This window comes from Ambystoma mexicanum, chromosome 1p (genome assembly GCF_040938575.1).
Source record: "Ambystoma mexicanum isolate Mex_15411 chromosome 1p, UKY_AmexF1_1, whole genome shotgun sequence".
NCBI lineage: Eukaryota > Metazoa > Chordata > Amphibia > Caudata > Ambystomatidae > Ambystoma > Ambystoma mexicanum.
In genome coordinates this window covers 1,153,007,601-1,153,029,417 of record NC_090921.1, presented here as the reverse complement: position 1 = coordinate 1,153,029,417, position 21,817 = coordinate 1,153,007,601, and the positions used below count along the sequence as shown (strand labels likewise).

General features: G+C 46.7%; 1 protein-coding gene across 3 annotated transcripts in view; it reads left to right on the top strand.

Moving 5' to 3' along the window:
• Positions 1 to 21,817, top strand: part of LOC138450253 (B-cell receptor CD22-like) — a 695,432-nt gene that overhangs the window by 402,664 nt on the left and 270,951 nt on the right. For all 3 annotated transcript variants that reach the window (XM_069604828.1, XM_069604827.1, XM_069604826.1), the window contains exon 6: positions 20,790 to 21,050. In XM_069604828.1, coding sequence (XP_069460929.1) covers positions 20,790 to 21,050 — 261 coding nt within the window. The remainder of the gene's footprint in view (positions 1 to 20,789; positions 21,051 to 21,817) is intronic.

The following is a 21,817-nucleotide window of genomic DNA, read 5'->3' as shown; positions in this document are numbered from 1 at the left end:
TGCTCCCACCAGCCATCTGCTGCTGCCTGACTGTCTGCTGCCCACGTGCCCTGCTATTTTGTGCCTGCACATCAGCCATCTGCAAGGGTCCAGTTGCTGTGTCCACCCCTGTGTCCACCCCTGCTGGAACAGAAGACTCCCGACTGGGATACCATCGCTCCACAGCCCAGCCCGGGACCCAGTTGCCCACCCACTCCTGCCTCTGGGGTTGCCATGTCAGGCACATCCCCATCTGGCACCACTGGCAACCCCCAGCCAGAGAGGCAGAGGGCCACCAGCTTCACTGCCACCGAAGTTGGTGCCCTGGTGGAACATGTCCTGGGGCATTATGATGCCCTCTTCGGAACATCACGCACCAACAAGGAAGGACGGGAGAGGATCTGGGAAGACGTAGTGGTTGCCATCAACACGGAGGGGGTGGCAACCCGCGACATCAAGCAAGTCAAGAAGCGCTGGGAGGACTTCAGGTCCAGGACCCTCCACAAGGCCCGGCGCCTCGGTGGAGGGGGGCTGGGCACGCATGAGTAACATCCAGATGAGGGTCCTGGAATGCGTAGGCCTAGCGCTCCACGGCCAGATCCTTCAGAGGCAGACCCGTCTGGAGTTGAGCGGTAAGTGGCCAAGCATTGCTGTGTGAGACAGGGCATGTTGCAGTGTGCTGGTAGTCTGATGCTTGCCTGTATGTGTGACCTAGGCCATGTATGGATGTGTGTGTGCAGGGACATCATGGTCATGCATGTGAGACCAGTTATGTGTGAACCACATGGTTGGTGCATGTGTTTTAATGCAACATGGGGAGCTCTATGCGGAATGCACACATGAAAGCATGGCTGTCTCTGTTCCTGGACATGGAGGGGGGGGTGAGGAATGGGTGCTGATGTCACGTACATGTGTGGTGCACATGTGTGTGTGTGTGCCTGAGAACTGTGTGTGTGACTTTGAAATGCCATGGATGCATGTGACTTTGAAGGCAACATCTTGGTTTACAGGGGCCCTTCTACATGGATGTTGATGTTGATTGCAGGTGCCGGGACTGTTTCTGCATGTGTGTTGTGTGCATTCACCCATGTGTTGTGGAATGACAGGATGGAAGTGACATTTGACAGTGCCACTCATGTGTTATTGCTTCCTGTCTAGGGTATTTTGTACTGTACCCTGATGCTTGTGTTCTATGTCTCCCTCTACGCAGCGTCAAGTGAAGAAGCGGGCGGAGACGGCGCTGTGGAGCCAAGCGGCGGGGATGCCTCCACTGGGCGGCAACGCAAGGCCCAGCCACCCCCCCAGGAATTACCATCATCTGGGAGCGAGGGGGCTGGTGCTGCATCTGCCACAACGGCTGTGGCGCAAGGGCCGGGTGAACCCCCACAGGGGCTTCCAATGGCAGAAGATGGTGTGGAGACATCCAGGTTGGTAGTCTCCACAGAGGAGGAGGAGCCCGCTACTGAACCGCACATGGGGCCTGGTGGGGGCAGTACCACTGGTGCAAGTGGTGCAGTCCAGGGCCAGGGTCAGGAGGCAGCACAGGTCACCACGGAGGGGCCTGTGAATGTCGCTGTCCCTGACCCTGTGACTGCACCACCATGCGCCAGCAGGGAGGCCCTGTCCCAGGCCCATCCGCAGGTAGGGGAGAGTGCCATGTCATCTGCCTCTCCACTACCTGCGGACGAGGGGTCCCATGAACGTATGGGCTCCGTCCTGGTTGGTGTCGCGTTGCGCACGCGTTTCATTCGTGATGACGTGCGTTCTTCCTGGGCGGAGAACGCACGCCATCACAGAGAGCAGCGTTGTGACGTGGCACTGCTGGGAGGGGCCCTGGTTGGTGGTTCCTACATGTGTCACGCACTCTGGCAGACCTCTCCTCCTCTGTGGAGACTATGCGCCAGTCGTTCTCCACACCGTCTTCCGGCCCAGATTCCACCAGGGCCCCCTGTGGACCTGGCCCGACCAACACAGCCAGCTTGGTGGAGCTCACATCCCTGCCACAGTCGGGAGTTGGCGGCCCAGCAGGGGTGGACCCCACAACTGGAGACCAGCTGATGGAGGATGTGCAGGCACCATCAGACACGGCACATGGACAGCAGCAGCAGGAGCAGGCTCTAGGTGGGAGCAATGATTGCTCGGGGCCATCAACATCAGAGGGGCAGGCATTGGCCAGAGGGCAGGAGGACCCAGGAATGGGAGTGTCTTCCGTGTGGCACCAGTTGGGCCAGCAGATAGGTGCAGAGCGGCGGCGGGCAGAAGAGGTGCGGCTCACCATGGTCAGGGCAGAGTTCTCCATGCGTCGGGCTTTGAGGCGGGCAGAGTGCCTCGAGGCAACTCACAGGGAGTTGGAACAGGCCATGAGTGCCTCCCTGCGAGACCTCGGGGCCAGGACAGAGGCCCGCCTCCGGCAAATAGACATGGAGTTTAATGATGCCCTGGCCCAGGACACCACAGAGTGAGCCGCTGGACTTGCCTGCCGCACTTGTATATAGTTAGATAGTGTTAGGTTTCCTTTCGTTTTTTCTTTATTTTGGTTGCGCTTGGACAATGCACTACGTTTTTGTATATAGTTTTTTATTAGGTAGTATTTTTGATAGGTTTAATTTCATCAGTTGGCCTCATGGACCCTGTATTGTTCATCTGTACATAGTTCACCATTGGATTATTCTTTTTTTTTATTTTCACCATGGAGCAATGGTTTTCACTTTATTTTTTCCCTTGGATTTGCTTTGTTGGACTGTGACACCATTTCTTTTGGATTTCTTTGGATTATGATTTCTTGTTTTTTATTCTTTTACGGACATGCAGCTTTTCTTTTATTATTCCCATTGTTGTGTGTTGGATTTTAATTACATTCATGTTGTGTTTAATACATTTTTTTCTTCATACTTCGATGTGTGGTATTATCTCATTGGTTTCATGCAAGTCATGATATGGGTTTTCACATTCACTTGCACCGATTGTGTGTGTGTGACGGACATGTGTTCATTTACATACTTGCCATCGGGGTTGTATCATGTAATTGCCTTTTCTATGTGGGTGGATGCAATACTTGGTTGGGTCTTTGGGCTGGGGAGGCTGGCCATAAGGGCCATGATTGAGGATCGTCATGAACTGGGGGCAGGGGAACACGAGTGGGACATGAGTGGGGGCCTGCTGGCAGGTGCCCTGCACTGCGGAGGGGTGGGGGTGCAGGGGGACATGAGTGGGACATGAGTGGGGGCCTGCTGGCAGGTGCCCTGCACTGCTGGGGGGTGGGTGTGCAGGGGGACATGAGTGGGACATGAGTGGGGGCCTGCTGGCAGGTGCCCTGCACTGCTGGGGGGTGGGGGTGCAGGGGGACATGAGTTGGTGATCAGTAGTGCAAGCTGACATGTGGCTTGGCTGGGGGGCATGCCCATGGTGGATGGGCTCCCTGCGGGACATGACCAGGGTTGCAGGGTTGTCCCCTCTGGTGTGGGCTGCCTGCAGGGGCCGTGGAAGGTGTAGAGGGAACACCTGGGAGGACCCACACTGCCAATTCACGTGTAGGACTCCCCACGCACCCCCGAAATACACGTACCCAGCTGAAATCGCGTGTGAAACTTCACACGAACCCCAGTAATACACATACCCCGCTCGTACAGGGCCTATCGTGTGTGAAACTTCCCGCGAACCCCAGTAATACACGTACCCCACTCGCACAGGGCCTATCACGTGTGAAACTTCCCGCGAACCCCAATAATGCACGTACCACACTCGCACAGGCCCTTTCGCGTGTGAAACTTCCCGTGCATCCCCGAAATACAAGTACCCTGCTGAAATCGCGTGTGAAACTTCACGCGAACCCCAGTAATACACGTACCCCGCTCGCACAGGGCCTATCGCGTGTGAAACTTCCCGCAAACCCCAGTAATACACGTACCCCACTCGCACAGGCCCTTTCGCGTGTGAAACTTCCCTCGCACCCCCGAAATACACGTACCCTGCTGAAATTGCATGTGAAACTTCACGCGAACCCCAGTAATACACGTACCCCGCTCGCACAGGGCCTATCGCGTGTGAAACTTGCCGCAAACCCCAGTAATACACGTACCCTACTCGCACAGGCCCTTTCACGTGTGAAACTTCCCGCGCACCCCCGAAATACAAGTACCCCACTCGCACAGGCCCTTTCGCGTGTGAAACTTCCCGCGCACTCCCGAAATACATGTACCCCACTCGCACAGGGCCTATCGCGTTTGAAACTTCCCGCAAACCCCAGTAATACACGTACCCCACTCGCACAGGGCCTATAGCGTGTGAAACTTCCCACGAACCCAGTAATACACGTACCCCACTCGCACAGGGCCTATCGCGTGTGAAACTTCCCGCGCACCCCCGAAATACACGTACCCTGCTGAAATCGCGTGTGAAACTTCACGCGAACCCCAGTAATACACGTACCGCGCTCGCACAGGGCCTATCGCGTGTGAAACTTCCTGCGAACCCCAGTAATACACGTACCCCACTCGCACAGGCCCTTTCGCGAGGGAAACTTCCCTCGCACCCCCGAAATACACGTACCCTGCTGAAATTGCGTGTGAAACTTCACGCGAACCCCAGTAATACACGTAACCCGCTCGCACAGGGCCTATCGCGTGTGAAACTTGCCACGAACCCCAGTAATACACGTACCCTACTCGCACAGGCCCTTTCACATGTGAAACTTCCCGCGCACCCCCGAAATACAAGTACCCCACTCGCACAGGCCCTTTCGTGTGTGAAACTTCCCGCGCACGCCTGAAATACACATACCCCACTCGCACAGGGCCAATCGCGTGTGAAACTTCCCGCGAACCCCAGTAATACACGTACCCCACTCGCACAGGGCCAATCACAAGTGAAACTTCCCGCGAACCCCAGTAATACACGTACCCCACTCGCACAGGGCCAATCGCGTGTGAAACTTCCCGCGAACCCCAGTAATACACGTACCCCGCTTGCCGTGCTGGTACAGGGTTAGCGCAGCCCTTTGGGGATTTTGATGGCTTTTCCCTGCGCAAGGGGCGTTCTTGGGGGCGTAACTGGCGCTGCTGCAGGGTTGCTGCGCCACTGTACGCCACGGCTGGTTTTGGTAGCTAAAATCCATTAATAAGCTGTACGCGGAAAGGGATTTTAGCGCACGCGGCTGGCGCAGAGATTTGCATGCGCACACTGTGCGCCAGCCGCGTGCGCCACTTGTGCGCTAAATTCTATGAATTACCCCCTGACTCTCTCTTTAATCAGTTGTTGTATTATAAAGAAGCCATCGTAGCCCTGACTGTTGTGAGCCAAAAAGCTACACCCTCGGAATTTCTTAGCCAGAAATGTAGTGATAAATAGTTTGACACATTCAACCCCACCGAATTCCAAGCTGTCCTCACGAGTGAGATGCTTAGCATAGATATAGTTGGGGATGTGTATGCCTGTCTCTTGCATGCACTCCATGTCAAAGATTATATATTTCTCGTTCTTGGCTATTTATTTTGGGTTTGTCAAATAACACTGGTGTTCATCCAAGGAGACCACTTCTACATCACATCGAGGACATATCCTCCCTTTACAATCATGATTGACTTATAAAAATGGCTGCAGGTCCTGCAGTCTGTTTTAAGATGACATACGGCTGTACCTTGAGATGCTTTTTCAATGTGTTGTTGAAGACAGTCTTTGGACCGGGAAAATGTTTTACACCGGGGACGTTTAAAACCTGATTCACTGGACAACATGCAACCGTCTCTCTGACACATGTTACAGTCTAAGTGGCACCTGTGAGCTGCCTTATTACTGTATATGTGACAGCAATGTGGGAATACATTTTGTGCCCCTAGGAAACTCTTACAGTTTAAGATTCCATAATAGGGCTGATCGTGGAGTAAACTATATATAGTGTTCTTATTCACGTTGTCAACTGGGAAGTATTTCCAAAGCCTGTCGTCATTATACAGGATTTCGATAGGGACACAGAAGTGCTCTTCAAATAAACACAATTCATTAAAGCCGACCATGATATTAGGGGGTATACCCAATACTCTGTGAACCTCCATAGCTCATGCCTGAATGTATCTGTACGTATCCGCTCTAGGCTCTAGCAGGCCTATAATGCTTGCAGCCATACATATGTTCAAGTCCCCGTAATTAAAATCCAAGAGCCAGCGTTTCTTCTTGGACACCACCATGCTGTAAAGGGTTTTCTTCAGGGGTCGGTACACCCCTCCCTCTCTACACCGGACAACCACCAAAACTAGTCTCACCGGCTCGGTTACGGACAGATCCACCTTACTTTGTAGCAGTTTTCCAATGTTTTCTAGAAACTTCAAAACATAAAAGGTCTGCGGAAATGACCGCCTGGTGAAAAGAGGCCCGTTTAAAACAGTGCTGTTTAGGCGTATCTGGACGAAATCGTTAGGACCAACTGTTTCAAGAATCCAGGAGATGAGCCTTTCAATAGCCTCTGTGATCATTAATAGTTTGCCCGGTTGATCTTAACTGAACCAAATTTACAAAGCGGAACCCTTCATAGTGTTCAACACTTCTAAACTTTGGTAGATATGTCTGTATGTGCCCATACTCTGCAAGAAAACTGTGTCCATTTCATCCTGTGGTGGTATGTTTTGTAGCTGTGCCTCTAAATGTTTACGTGCGCGCTGCATGATGCTTATTTTAGCTTTTCTCAGGCGTTTCAGAAACATTTTCCGCTGCTTGCGGGTTTGAAGCCATTTTAAATGGCATGCCGGTAAATCTTTTACAGGTATGCAGCTCTTTTTAACCGAGTTTGAGGGGGTGTTTGTATCTCCCAACACTAGCCGCGGTGTCTTGGGCGCTGTATTTAAGTAGGTCTCGGCTGTACCCATCACGGGGTCCACCCCTGATCTTAAAGGCTGCGGGGGTTCTGCAAAATCATGCCTGTGTGGTATATGTTTTTGTAGCCCCGTTTGTTTTTTTCAAGTTTGTTTTTAAGAGTTAGGGACCTGTTATTTTTCATAATTTTTTTTAGCTGCGGTGTTCACCCTGTTTTTAGACTCCCTAGTGAAAAGGATGTGTTTAGCCTTAGACATGCGCTTATGCATATCTGCTAGAGCTTTTTTACCAAACCGGTGTCTCAAGTTCCAGGCCTAGCATCACAATCTAGAGTTGTTATGCGGTCCTTATAAGTGCTTTTCCTTTCTCAGTTTTTTTAAACCTGGGGGCCGAAATAACTGCTTAACAACACTATCCCTTTTAGAAGCACGAATATTTACAAAACCGTTGGCTGTATTAAAATTCACAGGCATTGGGGTATTTAAGGGCTGTATATTAGACTCTGTACAATAAATGACTGTTATACGGCATTGTTTGTTTACACCGTTGGGACCCCTGCAGGACGGATCAACGGGTTTCGGGGGATAGCCTGATCCACTGATGACCGAGGCATATACGAAGTCTTCTGACTATTTTTAAGGGGGAATCTGAAATTATTATAATAGGAGCCTCCTCTAGGACGACACTGGTGCTAGGTTGAACCCCCACACGTTCTATATCTTCAGAATGACTAATAGATATCTCAGGGTTGGGGACCATAGGTGAGTATGCGTGGGGTGGTGCGATCACACCCCAACCAGAAGACTGCCGTATAGGACTACCAGGGACTACGCTGTTGGGACTCGTAGTGAGTATGCATGGGGTGGTTTGATCGCACCCCAACCTGGGGACACCAGTAGCGGACTAGCAGAGACTATGCTGTTGGGGCTTGTAGGTGAGTATACGTGGGGAGGTGTGATCACACCCCAACCGGGGGACCCCAGTAGAGTACTACCAGAGACGCCAACGTTGGGGATTGTTGTGGAGTACAAATGAGGGGATGTGATCTCACCACAGCTCGGTGTCCACGGACACGGGCTAACTGCAAAACTGTCTAAAAGGTTTTCGGAGCCCACTATCGGGAGCCCCAGGCCCGGTGTAATGACACCCACGATCAGTGTCTCCTGGGAGGTCTAACATTCACAGGTGCTACAGGTATGGGGGGTTAAATAGTCTGGGGTATTTGGTTGTTGGGAACAATAATACACTGTGGGTTCGAGCTAACTAGAACATTTGCAAACCCTTGAGACACCTGCCCCCTATTAAGTGATAAGCGCCTCTTTTTAATTATAAGGAACTTTACCACCCCATCTAACACAGAGTGATGAATATTGGCATTGTACAATGGCTGTGTAGGCGGCTGACCTGCAGTTGGGGGGGTGGGCTGTGGTGGGGTCACAGAGGGCGGCTGCGCTATAACTTCTTCCTCAGCAGCAACGCACGCCCCTAAAATGAAAAGAAAAAAACAGTTTTAGTGTTGTATTAAAGAACAAGCAATACTTTACAATACAATGCCTAAAGGTCTATGAGCTCCCCATTAAAATATTAAAGGCCCTAGTTGGTAAAAAAAAGGACCCCAAACAACACTCTAGAATAACGTGAGCGGTCCAGTATGGGGTTTTACAAAGACCCACTGAAATAATAATAGCCCCTGCTGTGGAAAAAAGCAGTTTGTCGGTTCGGAGTTATGCGGACTTACAATGGGTATCCCTGGCAGGTTGCTTCCTTTTTAATGAATGGTCAGCCGCTGGTGTTGGGCTTTCAGCGTGGGGCTGGGGCGTGGCATCCAATGTTGATGGTCCACCAGCCTGGGGAACTGACGGTGTTGGACCTTCAATGTGTGTATCTGCAATAAAAATCAAAGAAAACATTTACCACCCGGCTATACATTAAGGAGTCATATAACAGACGTATGCTTCAAATACATAATCATATTTTACACTATAGACTCAATTTGTGGAAAGCACCCAGCACCCTATAAAAACATGCATGCTTTACAGGGATCGCCCTTTAATGAACAGATCGAAAGTGACAGCAACAATTACCTGCTATAGCGACCGATGCCTCTTGCCCAGCCTCAGAAGTACCAGCCTCGGAAGTACCAGCCTCCGAAGAGCCTGCATCATGTTGTTGTTGATCGTAATTGGGCTTGTCATCATCATAGGTGTGATCATGGATCACCGCTAATAAAATAAAGAAAGAAACAGCCGATGTTATTCTAACAGGAACAAAAATCAATATTTTATTTTGGGAAATAAAGAATCCAACTAAAAAACCTAATCTAGTTTCACCTTAAATATTAATAAACATAATCAATACCTGATATGAATCTCCAATAATAAAAGAGATCTTAATACACAATAATACATTATTAAACATACACAGTGCCTGATAATGCGGGAATATTACATTATTATGTATACTAATATCAGTTACGAGCAACTGCTCTTAAGTATTAATAGTACACACCAGAGGCATCTATAGTATGAATTACATATTCTGCCAAGAGGACGATAAGTGCTTCGGAATTAATGCACGCATCCTCCAAGACTGCATCCCATGCAGCATATTAATCTGCTAGAAAAAATAACTAAATAAATAAGCCTCTGGCCGTCCATACTGCAAATGCCCAAACTCAGAGGCCCCGACACACGAGCGCACACGAAACACAACATGCTTGGGGCACTTATTAACTGGGGACCCCTTGGGGGGCAGCTCACTGGGGTACTGGTCTATGGGCCTAATAGTTTTTGATCTGTGTTGCTGAATTACGATTTTTTTAAAACGTACAATGTGTATCACACTTTATCAACAATAACCCCTTTGGTGCTATTCAAACAATGTCAGAAAAGACATGAAATACCATTTACATTTGGGGGCTCTTGAGGGACAGTTTGCTGAGCTACTCCACTAGGAGACTATTCATTTTGACCAGTGCTGCTGAATAAATATTCTTTAAACTGTACAAGCTGCATCATATTTTTTCTTTTCTCGTTGGCACCTGAGACAATCTTATACCACAGGCATGCCCCAGGCATGTCCGGGTTCTGGGGCTTGCAGGGCTGCATTGCAGTGTTAGATAAACATGTTTTAAACTACAGAAGGGACCATGCAATAATTACAGCAGTGGGTTTATCTAACAATACAGAGGATGATGGGGGGGCCTTATTTGAGGGCCTGTCTTACACCTCATGGTGCCAGCACTATTTATTTTGAACTTTTGTTTTTGTTTTTAAATGGGCTCTGTCAGGGTTGAACTGGCCTATAGGGAACTCTGGATATTTCCCGTCGGGCCTCTGCAGCCTGGGCCTCTTTGCAGTGGTATTTCCAAATTTTCTCATAATAAAAGCATTGGGCTTGCTGAAAATGTGTCATATGAGGCCACTTTGAACATTATTTCCAGGGCCTCTTTTGGTCCCCAATATTTGATTTTCAGGGTCTCTTTTAGTTCCCAGTCCACTCCTGGCCTCCAAACAGAATGTTTTTTTGTTTTTTTTAAATGACAGGGGATCTGCTAAATTCGCAGCTCCCCTGTCACAGGAGCACACATGGCACACAGGCATCTCCTTGGAACAAGGGGGGGGGTGGTGGCTGTCCCTGGGGCTCCACACTGAAGGCCTGCCCTGTTTCTTTTTTGTTAAATGGCCCAGGCATGGGTGGGCAGATGATCCCCCTGCATGGCCCATCACCCATCACCCTGATCAAAGGCAGAACAACCCGAAACCAGAGGGACAGGCCTTGTCTATTTAATTACTACAGCCTGTCTCTCGGACTTCGGTTTGCTCTGCATTGCCTGGAGGGAGCTGTTAATGGCCATGCTGATAAACTCAGTGGCTGGAGTCTACAATGCACTAATGTCTCCAGCTTGTGAGCTCATCAGTATGGCCCTTAACGGCACAGGAAACGCTAGGGCTTTAATATGCATTTAAATCCAGGCGGGAATCATTTATTACAAAGGCTGTTCGTACTTTCAGAAAGTGTAGCCATCCTTTGTAATACTTGTTTCCCGCCTGGCTTTAAATGCTTATTACAGCCCGAGAGTCTCCCATGCTGTAATATGCATTCAAAAGCCAGGTGGGTGCTATGTATTACAAAAGCGCTTTTCTAATACATAGCATCCACCTGGCTTTTAAATGCATATTACAGCACGCAATTCTTCGGTGTTGTAATATGCATTTAAAAGCCAGGCGGGTGGTGCTGCTGCCCTGGGGACACACGCACGGCATCCCTAAACCCACATAAACTTTTTTTTAAAAGGACAAAAGGGGCTTTGGCACCCTCTGACCAATAAGAGCCCTTAAAAGCATACAGAAAAAGCTTTTTTTAAATTGGTATGCTGTTAAGGGCTCTGAGACATTCATCAGGAGTCATTTAAAGAAATCCACAGGCCACGTTTTATTTTTTTAAGTACCTGGCAAAAACATACATATTTCAAGGGTTTACACATAAAACAACATGTTTAACCCTTGAAATGTTACAGCCTGGCCGTTTTGGTTTCTTAAAAAAAAATAAAACTGCCCTGCTGCTGTATTTCAGGGGCATACACATAACACATGTTTTAAACATAGCGTACCTATACACATATAATTATTTTAAATACATATAGATATTTTAAAACAAGGTAACAAGACAATAATTAAATATAAAAATAGTACTTGGTACAGGGATAAAACTTAGCAGGCCCCCGAGTGAAAGCACTGGGAAGAGGTCCTTCAGATAATAATTAATGAAACAATTAGCATAGCTTTTTTTTTACTGAAGGCTATGCTATGCTGCAGCATGGCTGAGATTATACACCCCACCTTACTTGTGAGTTTGTCTGGCTCGGCATGCTCCCTGTAAGCGTCAGGATGGCTTCAAATGACGGAACTGTTAATTCACCGCAAACTGAAGAGAGCTTTTCTAAATATCACACAGAACTTATAGGGATTTAAAACTGGCGGGATTTTGCAGACAGCTGCGAAATTAACCCGGAAGGTCAACACCTTTGGCAATTTAAGACCTTGCGCCCTAGGGTTTTGCAACTGGAGCTGCCTGCCTTGTCAGCTGAAAATTCAAGCTGCTGCATCACAGCTGACTCTCGGGGGCTGAGCCCCCAACGCACTTCCCCTCCCCAGCCTGTGGAGGAAGTACGTACCCCTGAACTCAGCTGATGCATCACAGCTGACCCTCGTGGGCTGACCCCTGCAGAACCTCCCCTCCCCAGCTTGTGGAGGAAGTACGTACCCCTGAACTCAGCTGATACATAACATCAGACCCTCAGGGGCTGAGCCCCCATACCCCCAAGTACTTCCCCTCCCCAGCTTGTGGAGAAAGTACATACCCCTAAACTCAGCTGATGCATTACTGCTGCTTTGAGCTCTATATATAGAGAAGGATGTCTGGGGTGGGGGTTAACATGGATTGTGCAGGCCAGTGGGAATGCCAAATCTCCAGCATGAGTGCTTTGAAAAGGACAAGGACCTCCACTGCTGTCCCAGGCCCCATGGCCTGACCCTTGCAAAGACCATGGGCCTTGCTTCACAAACCTTGAGGGCACAGGTATAGCACCCCATCATTGCTAATGAATATTAATTATTTTTCAGAAATTAGTTTTCCCCATCATAATTGATGTGAAAAACAATAATATTCATATTTTCATTTTTTTTTAAATTATGATATAAAATATTAATATTCCATTTTTCAATGTTTTATATACTGCTATATACCGATTCTTTTTTTGGGGGATTTTATTTTTTTATCCTTACCTGTGTTATTATAAGTGTAGACACACAGTCACCCTATACTAAATACCCTCTTTAGCACAACTGCCCCTAGCCAATGCCCAAAGCTTCAATCTTATGTATACCTTGCTGCACCTGCCGGTCGCACTGATGTTGTTTAATCAGAGTTTCCCTCCAGCCCTCAGGATCAGCTTGTACCCACTGGCCAAAACCCATCTGTATATATACACCCTGCACAACACCCCCCCTAAAGATGGCCACCGTGCACACAACAACCCCATGCCTCCACAATTCAAAACCCAAAGCCACACTTCCTGTTCTTTTTAGGGGGCATACGGTGGAATCTCCAGCATGAGTGGACCCTGAGGACTGCAGGCTTTGGGGGGACCTTCCTGCCAACCCCTATGATGTCACATCCAGTGGGACACCCCTGCTAAGGGACAAGTTCCAGTTAAACACACCTACATCACTTCCAGGTTGGGATTTTTGCCCAGGTGGATCTTCCGGGGCAACCCCTATGAGGCCACGCCCTGGCAGTGATGTCATAGGGAACGGATATCCCGCCCTAAGGGGGTGTGGAAACCTGTCAGCCTAGTTTAATGATTAAAGGTATCATAGTACACTACTAACATAGATAATAGCCTATTATTCCCTGGATCTAGGGGATCTCCTTTCTTATGCACAGGGATACAAATTGCTAAATACCATGACTGGGGAATCTGCCCACTCTTCAATACTTTATCAAACAAAATGCTTAGAATGGCTGCCCATATTTTTGGCTCTTGTTTTAATATGACATTAGCCAATCCGTTAGGATCAGGAGTCCTGGCGGATTTCAGCCTTTTTTTTCATACATTATTCATCTATTAGTAGAGCAAGGTTATTATTATAACTTAGGGCCTTCTTCATAGTTCCTCCATGGGTTTGTTCCAACGGCTCATGCACATATTTTACCCTTTGAGTTTCCCCTATTGGATTACTTATCTTTTAATTCATATTGCCTTTTGCTTCCCCAAGAAGTCTGCATATATCACATCCATTCTTAGATTTTAGGATGTTTACCATACGTTGCACTACCTCCCTTTTTCGCGAAGCCCTCCACCAATACAACCAATTTCTATATCTGTTCTTAATTCATTTGATCATGGGCAAGACTATTGTTACAGATTGGCTGTTTGTTTTTATCCTCCAGATTTCTCTCCGCATATCCTGTTTCTGGTCTCTTATTTTCACCATCAAATACCCTCCTTTCTATAGCCACACATACTATTAGTGAGGATTTGTGATACCCAGTATTACATATAAATTGGTGTAACCAGACTTCAATTTCATAACAATTCATAAGTGTAAGATCGAGACATGTTTGCATTCCGGTCTCCAGTATTAACTTCTTTGCACGGGTAATATTTTGTGCTGACCATTTTATACTATTTCCTGCACGATTAATGTCAACACTACCCTCCAAAGAGCTCTTTCACCCTGGATTAACCATAGACTAAGTCAAGGTAACCGTTGCATGATCACTATAGCAATTTTCTTTAACAGGCATACCAACAACTTCTGGCAATACCACTGACTGGGCAAACAAGTAGTCTAGTGTTGCCTTGTTCCCGCCCATGTTCCACATATAATTATCAGGTCAGTCTGCCTTTACTCGATCATTCTTTCATTATTTTTAACCATCTGGTACCTTCTCTGGAGGACATGGACTGTTTCATGACACTCTTTGCAGTCAAATGATCATGGTGCTGTGTTTCTTCAGTACATACACAACGACTGTTTAAGTATCCCTCTATTATGATTAGATCACAATAGTCACCGCTGGACCATTCTATTAACATTTCGGAAATGGCGTCTGGATTAACTCACTCAAACTTCCACCAGGGGGATTATAAACATTTACAATAAGCGTTCTTCCATTTACAATAGGATTAATACCTTCAACCTCAACCTCCATCAAATATTCGGGACTTTGAGTATTATGTATCCTTTGCGCACTTAAGGTTTGTTTGACACGAATGACTAATCCACCCAATTGTTTGCCCTTTACCCCCTTTTTTCCCCAGGGATTGAAAAATGACATATCCCTCCACCAATAGCCCAGATCTAATCCAAGTTTCCTGCAATATTAAAATATGAATATTTAACAACAGTGATAGTGAGTCCTCAGAGCCCAACAAATGACCAAAACTAGGGCCTCATTACAAATCAGGCGGTCAGGAAATAACGGTTGCGGTAAACCCGCCGCCACCGTTGTTTCCATGCCGGGCGATCACAACTCCTGCAGGCGGGAGGTGATGTTCCCGCCAGGTCTGACCTGGCAGGTTTAACACTGCCCGCCTGCAGGCGGACGAGGAAACACCGGCAGCATTTACGAGATGCTGCCGGTGTTTCCATGATCCCCATTCCCATTGTGTCCCATAGGACTCAATGGGAATGGGGATTAACACCATTCCGCCTCCGTGATTCCCGGGAAACAGGGGTTGTAATGCCCCGGTAATTCCGGGAATCACGGAGGCGGAATGGTAATATGAGTCCGGCGGTAACCAGGCGGTTTTACCGCTGCGGTTACTGCCGGACTCGTAATGAGGCCCATTGTGTATTAAAAAAAACTGAGCCTCCAAAGGGACCTCTGAAAGAGACTCCACCAATCATTGTAGCATTCTCTGTACCCCACCATTTTCCTGGTTTCACAAGGCCAATTGTGTTCTATTCTTAGAGCTATCATCAGGTCTTGGGAGCTGTGAGTCCTTTTCCAGAGCAACAGCAAGGACTACGCCACATCCCTTAAGGTCTGTGCAATAAGTACATACCATTATTGTTGTGGCAGTGTTTCTACAATGGACCCGTGAAAAATGAGGATTATTCCATATTAAGGGCTGAACAAACTCAAAATCATCTTTATTCAATGCCCGCAATTGAGAGATTTGATTTAAGACTTCAAAAAAGCTGAACGATTAGCCCACTTGTTTCTTTGATACTTATGTAGATGTTGCATATTAACGACTTTGGGATTCATTTCCATTGTATCTTTAACCCTAGGAGAAGGTTCCACTGTGAATATGTTTATAGATTTAGGAACGCTCAGTCTTTTATTTCCTGGTGTGGAAGTTACGTTGACTATATTCGCCTAACATGCTCCTTTTTCACTATTATCCTGTGATAATGCCTTCACTTCAATCATTGATCCGCCAATCACATCAGAGCCCTCATCAATGATTAGCCAGCTCATCAAAGTACATGCCTGTTTGGCTTAACGTGTTCTAGTGCAGAATAACTTTGCTTAGACGGCTTTGCTGTCCCAGTAATACTTGGAGGTTGAGGAAAATTACCATGATTTTGCTGCTGGCGACTTGCATGCACAGACTTTTGTCCTCTCCCTTTTTGAGCGAGGTATTTCAGGTGAGTCTGGCGTATTCTCCTGCTCATTTAACTCTACAATGGTTTCCCCGTTTACCTCATCCATTGACTGAGACTTTACCCGTTCTCATAAGTGGTCGATGTTCTGTTCTAGACACCATTTCAAGTCACATTACCATTAGGTGTCTTCGCTATGACATCCTCTATCCGTACACCACAAGAGGGTGTGTTCAAATTGTCATGTATTTTGCCACAGAGTTTGAGCATTATTTTCAAGGCAAACTGGGTTGTCACCATAAATGAGTGCAGTTCCGCATTTATACACATGCTTCCATTAGCGTCACCTGTAGAATGTATAAGCATGTTCGGTGATGCTGATAAACGGAAGTCTTTGTTAGGTATCACAACCCCCACCTTCAGAAGTACAATACGAAGAGGACAGTGGATGCCCAGTAATTATTATCGCCTCCTTGTGTACGAGCGTGATACAAATAAAATATCATATCATATCCTCGCCAGCCCTTGCAATGCTTTGCTATATAGAGCAGCAATGGTTAAGTAAGAAGTTGTTTTTAACTTCCTCCATTGCTCATGATTTCTTATAGTTGGATCCTTCTATAATTGCCCCTATTTTTATTCTTATTTAATATGTGGGGTTTGTAAGTATCCAGGCTAACTGCCTCTGCCTGAAAAAACATAGTGATTTAACTTTTCACTTGTTTCAAAGGAGCAGGCATGCAGGTAGGCTCAGTGGCAATTTCCGCTTGACTCGTCAACTAAGGCTATAGTCGATGAGTTTAACGGTTCATGTTTTACTTTGCACAAATCATATTTCAAAGTTCTCACCATGCTCGGGTTACACTCGTGCTTGGCATCTTCAAAAAGTCTAATTGTGCTATTGTTTCAGGACACAACTATCTTTCAATTAGTTGCATAAATCACCCAGAGAGTACTCACCATTTTAGCCATATATGAGCCGTGCCTGCTGTCTGCAGCCTGTGAGACAGCGTGACAGCACTAGTCTGTGCACTCTTCACTGTGTGCGCCTTATATTTGACTCGCTTTTAAACCTGAATTAATGCAGTTGGTTGGCGGGCAGCCCCACAGAGACGCGCACAGCTTAACAAAGCGCAGTGATCCTCAAAGCAGAATGTCACCACTGTTGCGTTAGGACAATAGAGTATGCCCCTTTACTGATGAGTCGACCTCCTTAAATAAAGAGTACCCCGCAGAGGCTGAGCACTAACTCTAAACAAATACATAGGAGTTATGTCAAGTTAGGGGTAGGTGTAATCACAGCTGCTATGGCCCCTGACCCACCATACTACCAACAGGTAATTCCCTATAACTTACTCAATTCTCATAAGTCTTGGGCCAGCCCATGAGCCACCACAGCTCTCTGCTCCATCTCCCTACGGAACCATAATTTGGATGCAGCTGCAGCTTCACTTTGGGGAACACGAAACAGTTCTCACTGTTCTCACTCTGCGTCTCTTGTATCCCATCAGCACACAACACAATGGATCCCGAACACTAGAGGAGTAAACCTAACAACGTCCCCAGCATGTAGCACAGATCGTAAAGCTGCACCAAGTTAAGCGTACTATGGTTGCGTCCGACAATCGTTACTAGGGGAATCCAGACGTGGAGCCCTTGCTCACTATTCTAAGAGAGGCACAGCTCCACCCTACAAATGAGGTCCAACCAGACTGAAACAGGCATCTGGGGATGCTGTTGGTACTCTTGTTCAGAGGAGAATTGCCTAGCATTTCGGTGCTGGACTGCCCCAGGGCAGGACAAAGACTGATATGTTTGGGATATTTCTTCTCAGTGAAAGATAGTGAGCTAAAGACTCTGGGTAAGTCTCTCGTAACCAGGACTAATGTCTGGCAGAGGGACTCCCAGGACCCCCCCTTATTAATTTGCATATTTAAGTAACTTTGGGTCTCACCCTAAATTACTTGGGGAATCCAGACGTGGACCCCTTGTTCACTATTCTTAGAGATGCACAGCTCCACCCTACTGATGAGGTCCAACCAGACCGAAACATGTGTCTGGGGTTGCTGTTGGTACTCTTGTTCAGAGGAGAATTGCCTAGCATTTCGGTGCTGGACTGCCCCAGGGCAGGACAAAGACTGGTATGTTTGGGATATTTATTCTCTGTAAAAGATAGTGAGCGAAAGACTCTGGTTAAGTCTCTCATAACCTGGCAGAGGGACTCCCAGGACCCCCCCCCTTGTTATTTTGCGTTGGACAATCAGTCACTTTCCATGTCATAATAACCATTAATAAGTCACAGGGACAGACTTTTGAGAGCATCTGCTTATACCTTCAGAAACCTGTATTCAGTCACCGGCAACAATATGTTGCTCTCTTAAATGTTTGATCATTCGGCTCATTAAGTGTTGTATTTGAGAAGAACAATATAGTTAATTGTTTACAATGAGTGAATAAATAAATAAAAGTACAATGATATTTAATTAATAACCTTTAAGACATGCTATAACAGGGTATGCTTTGCAGGTACAGCTATTATGATATAAGACTCTCAAGAGAACCAGACAATAGAAGAAAGTGTGGGTGCATGTAAAAGGGGATCAAGCCCCATGAAAAGTAGCCATGGATGAATTTAGAGATTGTAAAGGGGTCATAAGTGAAGACAAGAGTGTTTGACACTGTTGCAAAACAATCTGTAAGCAGCATAACCTTAAAGAGAGCATCAAACCCAGAAGCGATTCACAATCCTGGAGAAGATAGCCAGAGCTTACCAAAGATTATTGTATAAAGAAACTCAAGTGTAAGAGAGATACATTTCCATACTGTGATTATCAGAAACTATGAGAAGCCCAAGAGAAGAGAGATCTTCTCTTGGCTGAATTTAAGTTGGTTAAACTAGAGGTAGGGTCAGATAGAGTTAGATTTGGACTGAGGACATTTTAACTTTGGGACTTCTTGACAGCAGAGAAGCATGCTTCATTTCTTTAGATAGGTAGGGTGATCCCATTAGCAGTAGGGAAAGTTGGGCCTTTCAATATAATTTCATTAAATCGTGTTCATAATGTCCTTAATGTGTCCTACTCCTTCTTCCGACCTTCCACAAATCTATAAAATGGTGGAGGCTCTGAATAATAATGAAGCATTCAGAGCTAATTCTGTCTCACTAGAGTCTGCTTAAAACTTCCAGTATCGGTGGCTTTACACATTGAAGATCAGATATCATCACTTGTACACAGGAAGTCATATTGTGCCACTCTTAATGCACAATTTCAGAAAACCACATGTATTAAAAGCAAACCATTATAGATCCCGCATCCTAGATGTCAAAAAGTCTAGTGATCTTATATGACAAGCTTTTTACAACAGTAGTTCCTGAGCCAAGGCATGAATCGACTGATAGTCACAAGATTCTCCACATTATTTAAGTAGTGAACTGGGATTCTGCACTGCTGGCAGGTATTCACATTTCAGCATATAAAGAATAGCTTTGCACTTGAGTAGCATTCCCTTCTATAGTTCCTTTCCTTTACAAGGGCACTCCTTATGCTTGGCAGACAGTTCTTGCAGGAAAGTTCATACATGCAAAACTAAGTGAATAGCGATCAATTTTTTTTTTTTTTCCCTCTTGGGGTGTATGCTGAAATGGGGAAGAGTGTTCCACGAACCTTAGGAAACTCCAGCCTTCTGCACAGATTGCTATAACAGAGGCCCACGCTGTATGCAATAGCGATCAATTTGGACAAGGTGTGCACCAACACCACAGTCTGGATTATGGTCAGAGTAACACCTCAGCTAGAACCGCACCAGCAGGGAGGAAAGGAAGAGGAGAGGAAGTCTGATGGCCTGATTCTCAAAACATGCGTGGACCCTGGCGCACCCTCTTCACTTCCACCCATAGAGGTGACACAGAAATCACAAATAGCATCTGCATGTGTGCATAATCAATCTACGTGTTGAGATGCCCCTTTCCACCTCCATGGCACAATGAGCAACTCAAGGGGAGTGTATGTGCATTTCAAAGCACGTAACTTAAAATGAGTAGGAAATAGCGGGCTCTTGAGAGGGTCACTTCTGACACGTGCTTTACGTGGCACAGTCTTCATACCTCAAGGATAGAAAGACTTTGGATCATTTTCTTTCCATTTCCCATTGACAGGCCATTAAAAGGCAGTCATGTTGAAAGGGGTCCCTGCACTCAAGTGGGGCCACTCTTAAATGAATTTCGGGTGTGCACTTCCTACACCATTTTATGCAAGGGGGATGGATGGCCAGCGGAGCGTTTGTGTTGGCGCTCTCCCACTCTTGGAGAACAAAAAGCAAGCCACTTTTGTGAATACGTTGACTTCTCCATGTTTTCCGAGGGTTGGGATTCTGAAGAAGTGCTGATTTGTGCTATTTTTAGATACCCGATTCTCAAAAAATCGGGACCTATGTTATGTGCCCGCTGCATTATGTCTCCCACGGAAGGAAGGCTTTTCTGGTGGTAAGTAGAAACGCATCTCCGTAAGGGCATGGTGACTGGACCAGAGATGAAAATGCTTAGAAGGGTTGGCATGGACACAGCGGGCTGGGGTTACATGTGGTTATTCTCACAAATGCCTGCGAACGAGCTAAAGTCATTCCTGGGGTATCCTGCATCACATTACTTTGCCTTAGGCCTCACAAAGGAATGAGGTCATCCTGTGGAAGCCGCTCTGGAGGAAATAATGAGGAGGAAAAAAGGCCCAGAAAGACCGAGTGTAGGACAAACTGTGCCCAGTCTCCCTCTGGGAGGGCGGGGCTTCTGTGCTGGTGCAATTGTTGTTTTTATATTGTTGCTGTGCTTGGGTATTTTTTTTTTTAAAGTCTTATCATTAAAACTGTGGCTGCTTTTTCATTTCATTGCAGTTGCTCCAAAAGAAGCCAAGGTGGAAATACAGGAGGATCGAAACATTATAGAAAATCAAAGGGTGACTCTGGCCTGCTCTGCACAGTGCAGCCCTCCAGTCAGTGACTATCAGTGGTACAAAGATGGCCGTTCTCTGACGCAGACCAGCAGTAACCTGGTGTTCCAGCGTGTCAGCCCTGCGGATTCTGGGCACTATCACTGTGCAGCGTACAGCCCGATGGGAAACGCCACTTCTCCCCCGAAGCACCTTGAAGTGCTGTGTAAGTATGAAAGGACACGATATATGGGTGCTCTGATAGCATTTCACAGGCCTATGACAGTGATGCTGCTATCTGTGAGGTTCTGTTTGCAAGCATGAAGTGAAGTAATAACTTGCCTACACCACAAATAGGGGATTTCCCGACAGTCTCTTGTAGAAAAAACAGTAACTAAACAGACTGGGCACCTACAGGGGTCTGTGTTGGCAACCTAAAGCCAACACCTAAAAGCTTTGCAATGCCAACAGTTTTGGCTTGTGTGAAGGTATTAGACAGGCATGTGGCAAGCACTGCCATAATATTGCCTTATATTCACAGCACTTACCAGCTAGTGCCACCTAATGGTCAGGTAGCGCCATTGCCATGTAGTGCACGGTCAAGTGCTCACGTCAAATCACCGTGCCGACACTGCATTCATGAATTCTTCCTTTTTACGCGCCATTCTACAAGTGCTGCAGTGTAGAATGTGAGGCATTTACCACGCGCAAATCTCTCACGTTTACTCAGCATATTAGCAGTGCAAGCCATTTAAACATGAGCTACATTGACAGTACTACACGTTTTGTGAGAGTTTACGGGAAAGATTAATATAATATCACTGGAAAGGTAACGTTTAATGGTCTTTTATTTCAATTTATTATTCTCAGGCGGCCTGACATATGTCTATCTTGTTCCGATGTCTGTTAGGAGTGATGCACGTGTGTCTATTGTGTGAAAATCACACATTACACTGCAACACTTGCATAAATAAATCATACATGTTGGAGTAA